Source organism: Convolutriloba macropyga, chromosome 13 (assembly GCF_964194025.1).
Source record: "Convolutriloba macropyga chromosome 13, txConMacr16.3, whole genome shotgun sequence".
Lineage (NCBI taxonomy): Eukaryota > Metazoa > Xenacoelomorpha > Acoela > Convolutidae > Convolutriloba > Convolutriloba macropyga.
In genome coordinates, this window is record NC_134480.1 from 7,021,844 (window position 1) to 7,039,478 (window position 17,635).

A 17,635-nucleotide genomic window follows, 5' to 3' on the forward strand; every position below is an offset into this window, starting at 1 on the left:
AATTTTTTTACACCTCAATTTCTTGCTCTCTCGAAAACAGCGGAATGAACAAAAAACCACTCTTTTCGCACCCAAACCACTCTAAAATTTTTCACGCGTTTCATTTCCTGCTTCAAAATTCACTCCAACAAAAGTGATTAAAAAAAGGACTTCTCCAATACTCCTCTTCGAGTCGTAAAAAAGACGGCGCCCCAATACAATTAAAATTCTTTGAATTGTAAAAAAAATAGGAGCGCTATAATAGCCGGCTGAGAAGATGAGGGCGGCTATTAATAAAAACATACGAGAAGAATCTGGGTCTTTCCCATTATAGCCCCCCATTTTTGTATAATTACCAAGATTGGGGGGCTATAGGTTATCTGACCAATAAACTGGGGGGGGGGGGGGGGGGCTTTATTAGGATAGACCCAAAAAACTATTGAAGCTGGAAAAACCATATTACGTCTGATAATTTTTGCTTGCTCTGGCACTTGGATTTTTCAACAAGATTAAGGAAGAAAGGAGAGGGTCTGTATTCTGACGTGATAGCCTACACAAAGTTAGTTAGTATAGGTAAGTTAGTTAGTGTAGTAATAACTACGATAAAGTTTAACTTCAACACTTTTGCAAAGCTCCATGGCCTGCCTGTCCTGAACTCTACGCTTCCGCCTCAAGTTAATTCGTAATTGAGGAAAGGCTTGAATCTTGTTAAAAATTTTAAATCTCAATTGCAAATCAACACCAGTATATCATTTCGTTTCATAATAGCATGCTTTCTAAATCCAAAGTTTTCTTTTTTAATTTGTATATGAAGCACTTGTTGTTGATTACTGTCAGAATGTATATTTTCATAACCTATCACAAAATAGTCAATAAACTATGAAAGATTAAGGAAAAACTTTTCAAGCAAAAACTTATATTTTTCTTGGTCATAGAGACGAAACAAAATGAACATAGCTGGCAGATTGCCAGAAAATAGCCGCAATAGATTCGTAGATCGGCAGTCTAAGAAAAACAGAAAAAAAAGACAGACCAAAAAATTTCGTCTATTCATTGATGGCTGATCTGTTATATTTTGATTTAAAAACTTTATAACTTATTGCTGCCACTATTAGCTGATCTCAAATAACCTTCATTTAGAGTGACACACACCCACTTGACTTTATCTCTTTGAATTAAAGTAAATAAAAGTCAATTTCAAAGTGAGGAAGTCATTTTTGAGAGTGAGGTAAGTCAAGTGTGACCAAAAATTTAATCATGCGCATGAACAAAAAAACTCGCTCCAATAAGAGCGAAAAATGACGTCACACATGCAATTCAGTTGAAATTGCATGAACGAATGAACAAAAAGTGGCTGTGACGTCATATGGTCGTAACAAAAATCATGACGACGAAATAAAAAAAAAAACCAAGAGAAGGCCAATAATAGCCCCAGCTATCGCTGTGCGGCTATTAAAAATGTGACACAAGAATCTATTCTGTGGATGGCTTAGTAGCAGTATGATGCTGTTGTCACTTTAGTCGTCACTTTTGCATGTATAAATTTACCCATCACAAACTAATTGAAAAACTATGAAAGATGAAGAAAAATTAACATAGCAAAAACTTTTATTTTTCTTGGTCACAAGAATCTGTATTCTGTAGATGGGTCAGTAGCAGTATGATGCTGTTGTGTATCCACCAGCAGAAGTTGGGGGCATTTGTTCATCACACAAACAGACCCAAGGTCGACTCCTCGGTCTGGAACCACCTACATACACAGAATATCTGCCACAAACATCACACGCATACACACACACGCAATTTTAGATTTTGCAAAAAAAAATCCTGGAAAAATTCCCATCGGAAAGACCACACAATAATATCGCACCACCATAATGTTACAATTTACAATTGTTGGAGGGTATGTTAGAAATATACCCAAAAGGGGGGGTCTATAATAGGAATTAAATATTTATGCTACCCTCTTTTTTATAACACTTGCCATAGTTCCTGTTAGCATTTCCTGCGCCAGCGGCCGCAAGATTAGACACTGCAGAGGTTATGGGTCTCCTACTAGTGATGGGAACAGTCGAAGGAGGCACTGCTTGTGGTGGGTAGTTTTGCCCTCCACAGTCATAGGTTTCATTCGCATCATCTCCAATGTTTTCAGATTCTTCTTCTTCATCATCATCCTCATCACCGTTGAGATCCTGTTGCACATACAAGAGTTGATTTTGAAAAAATTGAAAAATATACTTTATTTTTCGACATTTTCAAACAAAGTTTCGAAAAATTGTTTTTTTTTTTGTGTCAGAGATCAAACTCCCGGCTATATTTGGTTATTCATAGACACAAGGGGACCCAGGTTGAAGTCCAAGGCCGAAATGATCTTTGAGTTGCACATGATGGCAGAAGTATAGAATGAACTAAACTACAAAGAATGGATAGAATTATAGTCGCGCAGAAGTGTGATCAGAGGAAATTTCGGCCTGGCACGGGCTGATCCGAGGGCACAACCTGGAAAATAGTCTGATTATGTGTCTCAGCAAAGCCAGAGGACAAGGTATGCACCTGGTCTGGTCATAGGTCGCGCTAATGTCTGGGAAAGTCTGACGAGAGCTTTGAGGTCTTTCGAAATTCGCAACAAACATCAGTACTCAGAGGCGGGCTCGGGCTTGGCAAGGTTTGATCAAAGATGGCTGGATTTGAACACAATTCACGGAGATATGATCAGAACCCATTAGAAGACAAAGTGTTTACAATTTTCCGATCTAAGGTCGCTTGGGTCAGACACCTCAATACTACCCCCCTTTGCAGCAGATGGAAATCTAATTTTACAGTTTTACCACTCAAAGTGACAAAGTGGGCATTCAATCAAAAGCAATTTAACAACAGCAGATGTTCTAAAGAGTAAGAAATATGTCTTCGACACTTTAAATTACCCTTAAAATATAATACAAAAAAGTCAAAGGGGTCAGAAAAAAAACAGTCAAGAAAAAAAATTCAATAAAAAAGAAACAGGAATAATATATTTGCTACGAACTGCGTTTGAGAGCAATTAACAATGATTTCCTAAAAATTGCTATTGAGTGTTAATGAGGATAATATGAGGATGATGACATGACGCCACAAGAGAGAGAGAGAGAGAGAGAGAGAGAGAGAGAGAGAGAGAGAGAGAGAAAGGAGAGAGATAGATAGATAGAGAGAGAGAGAGAGAGGAGAGAGGAGAGAGAGAGAGAGAGAGAGAGAGAAAGAGTGTGTGTGTGTGTGTGTGTGTGTGTGTGAGAGAGAGAGAGAGAGAGAGAGACAGAGAGAGCTAGGAATATTTTCCATGATGCGATTCGACTCTGGAACTTTTAGTTTTCTAGACTTGTTAATAATTAAATCAAATAGAAAAAAAACTGATGCAGTTTTTAAAACAAAAGTTTCCAGATTGCGCAGTGACAAAAAGTTCAAAATCACTTTTTTTGGCTCTCGAGTTCCGTTAAGTAACCCATCTGCAACACTTAAAAAAGTTTCGTTGGTCAGTAATGATCGTTATACTCAGAAAAATAAAAAAAATATTCAGAAAGTATTAAAAACAATGCAAAGTTTTAATCATGCTACAATTCAAGATATTAATATTTCCAAAACATTTTCATCGTCTCAAAAGAACATCCAGTATCCCTATATCAAGCCTTCAATAGTTTTGCTGGCTCTTTCAGATTCATAAAAATGGAATATGATCATAATTTTCCAAAAATTTGATTACAAAATTAAAAATTTCAAAAATTGCTCAAAACTGGAGTCATTAAAAAAATTATAACCATTCCATTATCTCGAGATATTATGCAGCAGCTTTTATCAAAACTTGGAGGAGGTCCCTGGGACCCTGGTGCCGGAAAATTTGAAGAAAGTTTCAGAAAGATTCAAAAAAATTTGCAAATATTTTTTAAAAAGTTGCTAATTTCGTGATAATAAAATCTTGAAATTCCATTGCGTCTAAAAAATATGCAGTAACATTTTATCAAACCCCAGAGGAGTCTCCTTGGCTCTGGAGGCTGCAGAAGCCTAAAAAGCGACAAAAATTTTCAATAAAACTTTAAAAAATGCAAGTTTTATCAAAAATTTTTCTAAAATTTGTGATATTTAAATATTGAAAACTATTCCATGGCCAATGAAAATTTTTCAGTAACTTATTATCAAAACCCTAAGGATGTTTAGGGGGAGGGTGTTAATAGTAGGGTCTTAACCTATCAGAACCACCCTTCACACCATACATAAGTATAAGTCTCCAAAACAGTTTGAGCTGAAACAGAGATGAAAGGCTCTAAGAGCACTTAAAGCACGCTGGTCGCTACCTCTTTATCTCGTTTTTACGGACGAAAATTTAATTGGGTCAGACGAAAATTTGTTCAAGCAAAAGTTCAAGGTCAAGGTTGTTCAAAAGCGAGCTTCATGGATCTATTTTACCTAATACATCGTTTCACTAAAACAAACCTGAAAGTCAACATAAAATGATTGATTGTTAAACATTGAGTTTTCTCTAACAAATTTCTCGCCTAATTTTTAATGCAAATGGGACAAATATCTTGAATTTTTTGCCTAATGGAACAAACGTGAAAGTCAAACAAAATGATTGATTGTTAAACATTGAGTTTAGCTTAATGAATTTCTCGCCTAAATTTTAATACAAATGGAACAATTAACTTGTGTGTATGTAGCTTTGTGTCAAAAATTTTCTTCAAAAGCAGCAACAAATTTAGCTTTGTCGCTACAAGTTTCCACTTTTTCTTCTGGATGGAAACTTTATGACTTTGCGCATATTTTGGCTATTTTGAGCGCATGAACAACATTCACATGTGTAGGCGTAATACTGACACATTTTTGGCAGTTAAAAGGCAAAATCCGTTCAACTCCGACCGAAATTTATTTCGCCGCTTTTTTGCTGTTTTTTTTTGAAATCGAACCTTTTTTTCTATCTCTCTAGTAGGATAGGAATATTTGAATTTGGCAACTGTACACCGGTATATTGACGATTAAAAACTGCTTCTGCAAGTCTCGTTCTATTGAGGCTATTAAAACCATTAAAATTTTTTCTTAAAAAATAGTTGGACCACCGAGTATTAACATAACCGACTAAACATCGGAAGAATTGCTCATGAACGACTAGTGGGAGCTCTAATCAATTGCAGCCTGCTTCAGTCGGGGGGGGGGGGGGCCTAAATGGGACTAAGAAGTTCTATAGTGGGCTTCAAATAACCACATTAGAGGTTAACATATACCACTATTAAGATTTAATGTAAAAAATGACACCAGTTTTGGCACACTTTTCATTTGACTTTTAGTATCAAATTGCCGCCAATTGAGTTCAGCTGCTTGAAATTGTGATTGAGAGGGAATTTTACGCGAAATGCAAAAAGTCAAGGGCGTAAAAGTCACTCGAAATGTCAAAATTTTCAAGCGAAAATTTTGCATAAAAAAGACACACACGTTTACAATAAGTGCTATGAACTACGTTCAAGAGCAATTAATAAAAACATAAACCGTATAATGTTGGAAAATTGATCTCAAAACTAGGCGGGGCAATTGCATTCACGGGCTTTAGCCTAGATAAATTTATTTAAGGTTGCAAAACATCTTACCAGGGGAATTCGCACCAATCACCTCGGGAGTCCTGGCCTTATTCACGTCATCACTGCGCAATAAGGACCTGTATCAATCTACAAACGCTTTTATTTTAACAACAAAATTTACTTAGGAGTGAGAGCAATTGATATCAATTAGAAACAACGAGAAGAAGCGTGAAAAAGTCACTTGATGTTAGAAGATTGAGAGAGATCAACCCAATGTAAATTGGGCATATGATAAGCTTGACATAGCTTGACAAGGAGCTCTAGTTGTTCAATGTACACTTGGCTAGAGAAATTAAGTCTTGAAGAAAAAGAAAACGTCAGAACGGGTTATAGGAGATGCACACGTTCTAGAGCTTAAGACCAGTTGGTGTAAATGGGTAGCACACTAGGCGTGCAAGTGTCTGAGTTTAACCGCAAAAGAAAGACAAGATAGTTAGAAACTGTGAAAGAGAAGATGCACAATTTAAGGGGAGTGTCAGAAGGCTGAGAGAGAACAACCTAATGTAAATTGCGCATAAGATAAGCTTGACATAGCTTGACAAGAAGCTCAACTTGTTCAACTTATACTTGGTTAGAGAAATGGAGCCTCGACAAGAAAGAACGTGTGAACGGGTTATAGGAGATGCACACGTTCTAGAGCTTAAGACCAGTTGGTCTAAATGGGTAGCACTCTAGGCTTGCCAGTAAGAGATGCTGGTTCGAATCCACTACTGGTTCATTTTCAAAGTAGCTGCGCCTGAACGGACCCCCTAACACATGAGAAGTCAAAAAATGTTCGTGAACAGAAGCCCAAAAATGGTTAAGCAAAAATTTTGCATAAAAAGACGCCAATGCCACACAATATCCATAATATAACCAATATTATTTAATTGTTAAATGTAACTAGTTCATTTAACTATGACTCAGCGGCTCGTGGCGCTTGATAGGATTCTACTATAACCTAGATATGATATCACAATTATTTATGACAAAAAGCAAAGCCAGCTGCTAATTTGAATCGGGTAATTGAATCAAAGGTCGATGGAATAAATAAGTGCTTCAATCACTTATTCAATCACAATCCATTACACTAGTCAGTTTCAGTTTGTGTTTGTTTTCTACAGTGGGATAAGGAAACTATTTCCTTTTTTGATCTGATAAAAATGAATCAAAATCTTTAATTCTGTTCACAATTTGAAGTTTTTGTGAAAAAACATAAATTGGATGGTTTATTTTCATCGTATTCTTCGTTTTGATTTTTTTTCACGCATTAGATTGAACCGGTTTTGACCATTTTTAATACAATAGATTTTACTGCTTTTGATTACTTTTCATAAATAAAAAATTATGGTTCATGGCCGTCTAAATACCTGATAACTGATGTCGAAAGATGTTCCACATCTGCAACAACAGCAGCTGTTATCTATTCTGTCTCTGCTCGTGTCTCCTCTATCAAGACAACTTCTGCAGCATCTGTTGTTGTTGTTGTTTTTATTGTTAGCACTGTTTTTCTTGCTTTTGTTGTTTGTTCCAGCACTACGAGCTCTCTTGATTAAAACAAACAAATGAATTTCAAATCAAGAAACGAATGACAGCTAAGTTAGAATTCACATCACTATAACAGCTGATGTTTTCACCTTTTTCATCGGTAGGAACAATTAGGATATCTTTTTTCTTGGAACCAAATATAAGTTAACTTTTTCATAAAGTGAAATCTTTTTTAATAAACCCAAAGTTAATAGAGGGCGCTTAATTGGGTTCAACCAAATCACGCAATTGTCGTATTAATATTATTTAAGGCCTTTATTTGAATATGGGGGTTATAATGGGAACAAACCCAAAGCTTTTCAGACAAAAACTGAGACTTCTTCTGAGACCACATTCACAACAGCCCAGTGACATAGAATTTGAGACACCTTAACCCGTCAATCGAAATGTTGATAACACTTGCAAAACTTGAAACATCACGCCAAGACCTTGATTGGCAAATATTTCGTGTAACACCTCGACAAGATCCTGACAAGATCTCACCAAGACAAATCGAGAATGTTTTTTGGCGCAATTTGCTTAGATCCTGATAAAAATTGGCACATAAAAAATATCTGAAGCAAATCAGATAGCAAAACTGTTTCATATTGTATATAACTCCCCGGAGGTTAGTGGCAGAGCAAATCAGCGACAAAATCAGTCTAGAGACGTTCTCTTTCTGGATCACCAGTGCTCTGTTCATGTCCCAAATTACACTGGCTAGTCTTTCAGTAAAATCTATTGCATGAAAAAAGTATGTTCAGCTTAAGTCCCGCCAGCACGGTTTGCTTTATATGCGATTCGAACTTCTACGTGGATACTTGTGTCATTTAATATGCGTAGCAAGTCGTAACCACTAAGCTAAATGGGCTATGTGGTAATTGCCTACAAAGTAGCTTAAGTAAAAAGAGTGTGTATACTACTATAGCAATTACCAGTTATAATATACAAAATTATGACATTGTTCTGCTCAGACTTAACATTGGTGTATGAGTAATTTTCAGGCTATACAGGATAAGTTCAGCGTGGTCCAGCTCTATGTCCTCAATATAATCAATGAAGGAATTGCACATGAAGATACTTAAACTATTCTGCAGATGCAATGTTTCAGAACTGAAAAAAAGTTTTAACTCTTGAAATGTGCTGGTTCAGCACTGAATGCTCTGAGGCCGAAGTGCGGGCCCAGCATTTCTAGGGAAAGAAACGGAAAAAATAAACGATGTTTTCTTAAGTTTCCATATCAAATTGTTTACCTTCAATTTCCATTAATGATTTTGCTCTTTGAAACATGGTAGATGAGTACTATTTTGTGAATTGCATAAATCTCTATTAACAATATATCGTCTCTATTATGTGGTTTTTCTATGTTTTGGGTCACTATATGTGATCTTTTTGTGGACTTTACATGTTTGTAAAATGTAAATCAGTTTTCCATTTCTTTAACAAATGCATAATTTTTGACTTGGCTTGATAGTCTCAGCGCTTTTAACAGGCAACCCTTTTTGAATTTGATGTCACCAGTGTTAGAAAAATATACCTACCATTGTTAGCAGTCGTTGTATTAGTTAAATTTAAATAATTGTGCCTCAAATTTGTTGCTACTCAAATAACTAATTTAGTGTGTTAGACGACGTTAGACTATTTTTTTCTTTGGTTTGTGTATTTTATCTGTCTTTTTTTAGTTTTTTATGAGACATTGGAGAAGTTGGTCTTGTATAAAATGTGTTCGAAGAACATACTAAGCCCGCGTGTATTTCAAGATCCAATATGCTAGAAAAAATTTCAATTCTTGGTTAGTAAATTAATGGAAGCTAAATTTTCCGACATTTTGTGGTAACTATTGTTAAAATAGATAAGTTTTGCTTAATCATACGAAATCCTGCTGAGCCCTGTATCTCTTGGAACGTTACGGTTGATCGTTCCTGTTTATCTTGCTACGGTTTTGTTTCTTAAAATCCTATCAATTTCTTATCAAAGTGTATCAATTTTTGGTTCACTGTGGTTGTTATTTTGCCGAAAAAATTTGAAAAGAGGTTTTTTTCGCGTTATAGCCCTCCACGAATTTATAGCCCCTCTTATGTTATGTTTACCTTGATTGTGGCGCTATAGGATATTTGACCACTAAGCTGGGGGGGGGGGCTATAACGGGAGAGACCCAAAAAGAGTTCTCAAGAGCTTAATGAATTGAAACTGGTTTATTTTCGCCAGGTAGAATATGGCCGTATCTATTAATACTTTGGATTGTTTCCCATTGTGCCATCCACTCCACAGTACGTTATGCTCCCCCATTTATAGAGAACGTGACATTACTTAGTAAATCAATCATTATGTAAAAATTTTGCACATGTGTCGGGGATACAAATAATATGCATTCAATAAGCTGGGAGGGGACACAAACGGGGACACAATAGTTGCGTTTAACATGTTGCTGTTGTTGTCGTTGTTGTTGTTGCATTTTAAGCTCGTAGGTGAGGGAACTTGGTTTCTGTGGCTTCATTAAAACAATTTTGTTTCTGTATGCATCAGAATCGCGAGCGATTTGCTACGTGCAAATGTTGGTTTTAGAAAAAGCTTCATTGACAAATTTCCACATGATCTCCAGAATTCAATTTTGATCTGCAGATTTACGATCGAGTCGTTGATTAACTATTACTAGGTTATACAAGCAGCAATCAGTGAAAAACGCACTTGGTTTTCACATAGGAATTTTGAAAAACAAAATTTTTCTTCACAGGGAGAAACAAAGTTCCAAAAATTTGAAAGAACTTGCCTGAAATGAAGAATTTGCCGTCTTTTGATACTTCTGCTTTGTTGAATTAGGTGTACATGGACATGAAATATTAGACTGTTCATCAGCTGCAAGAATTGGGTCGGCTTCTGAGGTTACTGGGGTTGTTTGGGTGATTGTTTTTGGTGGTTTAATCTCTTAGGGCACAATTGGAACAAATCTTGCAATAAAAAACTCATCAAACAATTTTTTTTTATTTAATTTTTTTTATTTAATTTGATTAAAGTTCTTTCTAATGTCCAAAAATAATGCTTCGATTAATTGAAATCTTGGCTATGTCCAATTGTGGCTTGAATACCTTGAATATCAACATCGGCCTGTAATTCTGCCAACAATCCTTTCAGTCTCTGCACTTCAGCTGCTGTCTTTTGCAGCTCTCCAAGAAGATACAGCAACATGTTCTTCTTGTGAATCTTAACCACAGCCAACATTATGCTTTTCGACATCTGAATCTCAATTTATTGAGGAAACTTTTAACGTAGAATAATTTTTGATAATTGCTTAACCAGGAATTCTCTCTAAGGCAGAAAATATTAACATAGCACAGTTTTTGAGTTGAGCTATGAATAGCATCTCCTAAATTCTGTCTAAACTAAAATTTAGTTAAAATGAATGAGCCTGAGCTAACTTGTGCCATTTCAATCTTATTCGCATCCACTATATTACCTGTTCTATCTCTTCATGCTCTGTTAATATTTGATGCTGTTTAACAAACTATTAATTAAAATTTGCATTTATACTTTCTTACTACTGACTATTTGCAAAGAACAAAATTAGGTGCTTAACTCAAAAGTTATACATGTGGCCCCGTGGTTAACCCCGCCGTCTAAGTATCAATAGTACGGACCAGCAGCAAAAATGGGGCTCCCCGAGAGGGAGTTCATCTAAGAAATACTAATCAATCAATTTATTAGAGCAGCTTCTCATCTAATTAATCTTAATAAATTTATTCAACAAACAAGTTTTAAATTTGAATTTGATTTAAATTACTTTGTTCAAATGGGCTACCCTCGAAAAAGATTCTTTTTCTCATTCATAGATTATTTCAGTTTCAACTAGGTTAAATTTTTACTCTTCTTACATCGGAAAAAATTCTTTTGTCTAGTACCTCTAGTTCCAGTGGTCCTCAGCTTCCCTCCTGAAACCCCATGATCACATACAAAATGTTCACTTGTTTCAATTTTTCAGGCAAAAATTCTAATCAAGATGCGGCTTCTTGTGTAGATAATAAATTACTCCTTTCATTAGAAGCTATGTCTACACTAGCCACCACTCAAATTAGCAAGAAGACACCAATCGCCAATAACTAAAAAAGCACCAGAATTGTTTGAATCTGACGAGTTTCGGACGCTATATATTGAAAAAAAATTAAAAGTGGAATTCATTTAAAGGTTCACAGACTGTAGAGATCGGTTCAAATTTTCACTTGAAGTTCAGAATAGATTCATGCAAGAAACAAAATTAATAATAAACTATCTACATAGAGATTAAGAAGAGGAGTCGACATAGGTTGACCAGGAAAACTAACATCACGTATTACTGGGGATACAAAAATAATTAAGGCGAAATTTTTTCATTAAGGACAAGGAAGGCAAAAAAATTGACATTGCTATCAGAGACAAAGACCGGAAGGCTTGAAACAAAAAACCCACCAGGAACTTATTGAGGAGGCTTTGAATATGTTGGGAGAGCTATCGAAATTTTGGGGCAACTAATCATTAACGCAAAAAAATGATGAACACAAATCCTCTTTATTCTCCATACGGATTAATTAATCCCTTATAAGAAAAACGCCTAAGCGCACAATAAGCAAAAGTTGAACAAATTACAAAAAGAATATAATGTAAGTTTTACCATTTATTGCCTCCCGAAAATTTTTTGACAATGTTCTCAACACTCTGCCTTCCAAGGCTCCACGTTGTATTCTGCTTGACAATTACGCTCTGTGGAATATTCAACGAATTCAAAAAATTGTACGCTTTTTGAAGAACTGGGCTGAGTTCGGCTCCCACCATGCATAATGCAGTGCCCATAGCTGTGCTGTTTCTTAAGAGCTTTTTGTTACTCGTGCGCCCATTCAATTTTGCCTCTCACAAAGAATCTCCCGAAAAACTAAATCGCAGAAAATTATGTGTTATTACAACCCTATATTGATTTTTCTCTACCTCTTTAACATATCCCCTCCAATAGGTTAGGTTAGCCCGTGAAAGACACACAATAACAAAACCATTATTTGAAAATATAAATGACTAATACTCACAAGAGGGCCCAAGAAGAAGTCAATCACTTCAAGAGTCTCCACGGACACCCATCTCAAATCGCGCCGACCACAAGGCTTGTCCTTTACACTGACCCAATCAATTGCTAAAAACTCTTCAACCCCAGAATAGTTTTTAAGGACTGATATCTCTCAGACAAAAAACACAAAGACACTTGCCTTTACCAATGAGAATTGTATCCTAGCCATAAATTTTTTGGTAGTAGAATTCACGACCAAGTTTCTAAAATCTTGAGGTAAAATCTAGCTCAATATCCTTCTGAACCAGCTCAACCTCTAGATTAGGGTCAGGAGAAATAATAAGCAAATCAGACAAAATCGAATAAGAAACGTCAAAAAAGGAAGTTTAAATGTGGGGAATTAAGAATTGAAAAGCTCTAAACGGGGAGATGTCTGAAATTGAAAGAAAGACATAATTCAGTAAAATATTGAAATCAATAAGAACAACTGTATCTAACGAAGTCGTAGCAAAAAGCAAATAAAAATTAACGCAAAACAAGCATAAACTACTTGAATAACCACCCTTGCAATCTATTGCAAATACATAACATCTATACAACATCAACAGTTACACAATTTCAATTTAATGCATGCCTTTTGTTGCAATCTAACACTCACATAGTTTCATAACCAAGGCGAAGGAGAACAAAAATTTTTCGCCCATCAGCAACTACCGTACATAAGTTAATTACCTCAAGTACAGAAATTTGTCCCTTACAATTAGAATTTGTCCCTCGCATAAGAATTATGTCACCAAGTACAAACCTTACACCACTTTTTAGGAGGAGTAATATAAAGATGGATTTATTCACTCAATAACTCGGACCACATATTTGCAAAAACGCATGGTTTCTTTAATAGTTCACAAAATTTTACAACACATAAGTTTTTGTTTACTTTTGAGTTTGCGCACTTTAGGAACAGCTCCATTTTGTTTCAGTTTTCAGATTTTAAAAAAAAATGACAAGAGCTTTACTTTGCAAAATTAACATTTTTGGTTTTCAGAATAAAGTTATAATTTTACGGGGCAAAAATATGTTAATTTACCACCTCTATGTCCAAACGTTTGAGATTGTCCCGCTTTTACGCTATATATTCCAGGAAAACCCCAAAAAGGTTTTCAATTGTCCAAACAAACTTATGCGATAAAAATGTTAGGTTTATTCCCGGCAGACTGCAGGAAAATAGCCAAGATAGACGCTTGTGGCCGTCCATGAATTGAACCAAATAAAGAATTAAGATAGACAGATTGACCACCCTTTAACTGACCATTAGGTTTTTCGAGTTGGATCCGGAATGTCCTTTATTCTGTGACACATACTCTCTATAAGGAAAAACCTTAAAGAGCTTTTTCAAAACTAATAACCAAAATCAAAAACTCAAGACTCTAATACTCAAGAACTAGGGCATATACTTTTGGCGATACTTAGATAAACACTATTGATCTTCAACTAGAAAGAATTATAAAATTTAAAGCTCATTAAGTGAGTTCGGAAGTCATTTTTTGTGTGAGTGAGTCACGCAATTGACCTAACGTCACAGCCGAAGGCTCTATTTGTACGAACTGCCTTCATAAGTCTGAGAAAGTCTACAGAAGTTTGCCATTCGTTCTTTTAGAGACCATCTAGATAACTTTGCTCAAAAGAAAGTATTGCATTTAAATTAAAACACACGATCACATTTTAAAATGAGGAAAATCTGCAGTGTCAGATGTTAAAATGCCAGAAGTTGCTACTTAGCTAGAAGTTGACTTCCGTTGAATTTTGTCATTTTAAAAAGTGCGCATTTCGTGCTTTAAGCATGGTTATGTGACTCTACAGAAGTCACTTCGACATTCTTGCTTGTTCGCAATGTTCCGAATGGATGAGATATGCTTTAAAATGCAGGGACAGAAAAATGCAGTTATCTCATTTTTACTTCAGCCATTTCGCTTCTACAAATTATGTTATGCTTTAACAAAACAAATAGTGCTTTTATTGGTGTCGAAAACTCATATTCGAGAAAAGTTTTGCAATTAAAATAAATGTTGTTTCGATACATGAGTGTTTGAGATAAATAATTAAGTACTTCGAAATTCAGACGGCAAGTTGTGCTTTTCAAAACCCTAAGTTACCGCCAAAACCATTCGAGAAGTTGAGCTTTAGAGGTCATTTAAAAGCAAGTATTTATACATCTTTTTTATTTCAGTCCCCTGTGTATTTTTATGCCCCAAATTACAATTTATGTGTTATTACATAGCTCGTCACAATGTAAAAAATAGCACGTTTGTGTGTGTGTGTGGTGAAAGTAAAATTTGTGTTCCTACGAAGCTGGGGCCGAAACAGAATAGATCCGTTAACGATTTGGGGAAATAATTTAATTGGGATCTTTTCCGTTTGTGCCCCCCCCCCCAGTCTAGTGCGTGCATTTGCAACCTCCCGACGAACGTGTCATTACTTTACAAAACAAATTACTATGTACTAGCACGTGCTCTGTAAATGGGGGGGGGGCGAATAACCTACTGGAGGAGGTACAAACGGATCAGACCCTATAATTCGTTAGGAGGGGTAAAGTCGTCATGCCCGTAGGAATATGTTGTGAATAGCAGGCGTAACAAGCGGGCGAACAGGCAAACCGATGGATAACCCAGTTGAGACGTCGAATTATGAAAAGACCGTGGTCGACCAATATCGGGTATAGAAAGACAGTGGTCGACCGATGTTGGGTATGAAATGATTTCATGTTGACGCTAATAGTCTTGGTCGACTTTGTCTGCCCTTATGGTCATGGTCGACTTTAGGTCAACCCTAATGGTCATGGTCGACTTTAGGTCAACCAATATGGCAATGGTCGACTTTGAGTTTTGACAAATACGTTTTTGCATATAATGTAGTTTCATGTGTTAACTGTTTTACTTCAGTTTTCCAACATATTGTCCTTCTATTTCATATCATTGACATGTTTGATGCTGTCTTTGTACATACGGGGTACTCAACACTCAGTTTAAAGTACCCATGAACCCCTAAAAATGCACCTAGCATTTGTTAAAAGAGACCTATGAGCAGACTTAAGGTCGACCGTACTGGATATGAAAAGGCCATTGGTCGACTTATGAAAAGAGTTTGAGTCGACGATATCAGATATGAGCAGACTATTGGTGGACCAATATTGGATATGAAAAGACCATTGGTCGACTTATGAAAAGACTTTAGGTCGAATATCACTAAGGGAGTCGACCGTGTATTTAAGGTAGGGAAGGTAGGGAAGTTACCCCCCATGAAGACTTTATAAATCTTTTCAAAAAGTCGACCTCTCAACTGGGGTGAGAATATAACGGTGGAGCGCGCTATACTGAGAGAATCATATCTAAATTCAGGGCTTTCCCATTACAGCCCCCATGAAATTACAGCCCCCCATTACGGTATACTTACGGTATAGGTTATCTGAAAAAAAGGCTTTGGGGGGATATAATGGAAAATAACCCTAAATTTCACACTCCGAACAGTAATAAGAGTCAACATTCCAAACCATATAACCGTTTCTAGGTTCTTGCTCAGATAGATTTTGCTACTTGGATCGACAAATCAAATTTGATACATGCTCTTTGATCTATTTGACATTAAACTCAGACATAACTATTTTTGGTGTTATGCGTGGTTGGAGGATTTAAGTAGATGAAGTAGATGGTAGGGCGGAAAAGATATGTGGGTGGACACTATCCTCTGGCTGTAGGATACAAAAACAATACTCAACAAAATTAGGCTTTAATAAATTTAATAAAATTAGGCTTGCAGAAATTTTCATCAATTGAGCTATAGAGACCTCAATTGGGCCATTGAGTCTAATTTGTTGTAGTTTTTAGCTGATTGAGTATAATGTTTAAAACATAAGTTTGGATTGAACATTGCTGTGACCTGATTTTTGGGGACACGTAATGAGCACGTTGTTCACATGACTTGTCCATGTAACAAATTTTAAACAGAGTAACAGCGGAAATCACTCAATTTTTTGCTTGACGAAAAAGTTTGATAACGTTGGAGGCCGCATGATTAATGCGTGCTCGTTCGCTTTGATTGCTGGTTAATGAACGGATGCGAACAGACTTACAACCTAACAATAAAGTCATACCTTGGCATCCCCAACCTAGATGCACCAAGATACTGTGCCTTCTGCTGCTTGACCTTGTACAAACATGGACCACGTCGTACAATTGTTTGTACAAACATGGACGAAGTACAATTGTTTTTTTCTGGTGCGAGGGGGTTTGCCAATGCACACCAGATATCAATGACACAATCAAGGTGTATAAGTGGTCAAATTATCTCACTGGTGCCTTGGACTATGACTCTCAATAACGAAATATTGTACATGTTACATCAATTGATCTGTTCAGATGAAACAATCTTTGTATCACTTTTTTTCAAAAAATTTTCACAAAAAGGTTTTTTAAGGGGGAGGCGGGTCAAAGACTGGAAGCATAATTTCCAATCAAATTTTGGTGTGACCTGACTGTTCTCTGAAAACGGAATGAGCAAATTCGTTAGATCAGTTCCCAATGTAACAAACTTTTTGCAGAGTACCTGAGAAAAAAACCGACTTTTTGATCGAGGAAAAAGGTTTAAAAATTCTTGAGGCCAGATGATTAATGAGTGAACCTTCGCTATACATTCTAGCGCGTGGAGGAATTCGAACCAAATTACAAACTGAGAGTAATATTATATCTCAAAATTTTAAGCCGGGATGAATTAAGATACAACGCATTCCTCTGGTGTGTCGCCTTGTACCTACATGCATCAGAAGTCATGTTTATGGGTAAGTAGTATAGTGTTCTCCATCCAGTAGACTTGTTTCCAAAATCCATATGTTATCCATATGTTATCCAGATAAGGGATAACATTCCATATGTTATCTATATGTTATCTTCCATATGTTATCCAGATGTTATCCAGATGTTATCCAGATAATGACTCAGTGCAAAAACAAATTTTGACGGAACACTCCTATCTAAACCTGCGAAGCAGCACAATAACGAGACATATTGGTTGTTATCTGGTGCGTGGCGTTATGAAAAGGTTCATCAGACAGTAGGGCCGCAGGCAAGTAGAGTAAGTTGTACCATTAAACACATCGCTCAGCGGATTAGCACACTCAAACACAATTAATTTTACTTTTTGTGTCCTTTGATTTGATAATAATGGACAGTCTGAGTTGCTTGTTTTTTTGCAGATTTGTTTTAACGATGGATGACTCTTGTAGTAGGAGAGGGAAACTAAAATTTGAGCAAAATTTGATATGAGCTGCCTTTCTCGAAATAGAAAATGAGCAAGATGATCAGAAGCGCTTTCCATGTATCATTTTTTAAGCAGAGTAACTGCAGATTTCACTTTTTTTGCAAGAAAAAAATGAATAAATTTTGAGGCCAAGTGATAAGTGTGTGACCGTTCACAATAATTTCTAGCTATTAGATGGATTCAAAGATGAATAAATACTGGCAGTAACTTCATTTAT

The 17,635-nt window shown here is 36.1% G+C and overlaps 1 protein-coding gene across 7 annotated transcripts in view; it reads right to left on the reverse strand.

Annotated features, from left to right (window-relative positions):
* Nucleotides 1–1,552: 1,552 nt before the first annotated feature.
* Nucleotides 1,553–17,635, reverse strand: part of LOC142351457 (uncharacterized) — a 140,586-nt gene continuing 124,503 nt past the window's right edge. For 6 of the 7 annotated variants that reach the window (XM_075403473.1, XM_075403474.1, XM_075403477.1 and 3 more), the window contains exons 4-8: nucleotides 10,169–10,283; nucleotides 9,853–10,007; nucleotides 6,926–7,102; nucleotides 1,964–2,171; nucleotides 1,555–1,729 (exon numbers count right to left, since the gene is read on the reverse strand). In XM_075403473.1, the coding sequence (XP_075259588.1) occupies nucleotides 1,629–1,729; nucleotides 1,964–2,171; nucleotides 6,926–7,102; nucleotides 9,853–10,007; nucleotides 10,169–10,283 (756 nt within the window). In that variant the 3' untranslated portion in view covers nucleotides 1,555–1,628. Of the gene's footprint in view, nucleotides 1,730–1,963; nucleotides 2,172–6,925; nucleotides 7,103–9,852; nucleotides 10,008–10,168; nucleotides 10,284–12,130; nucleotides 12,235–17,635 lie in introns of all 7 variants that reach the window. The other variant, XM_075403478.1, reaches the window with a different exon arrangement.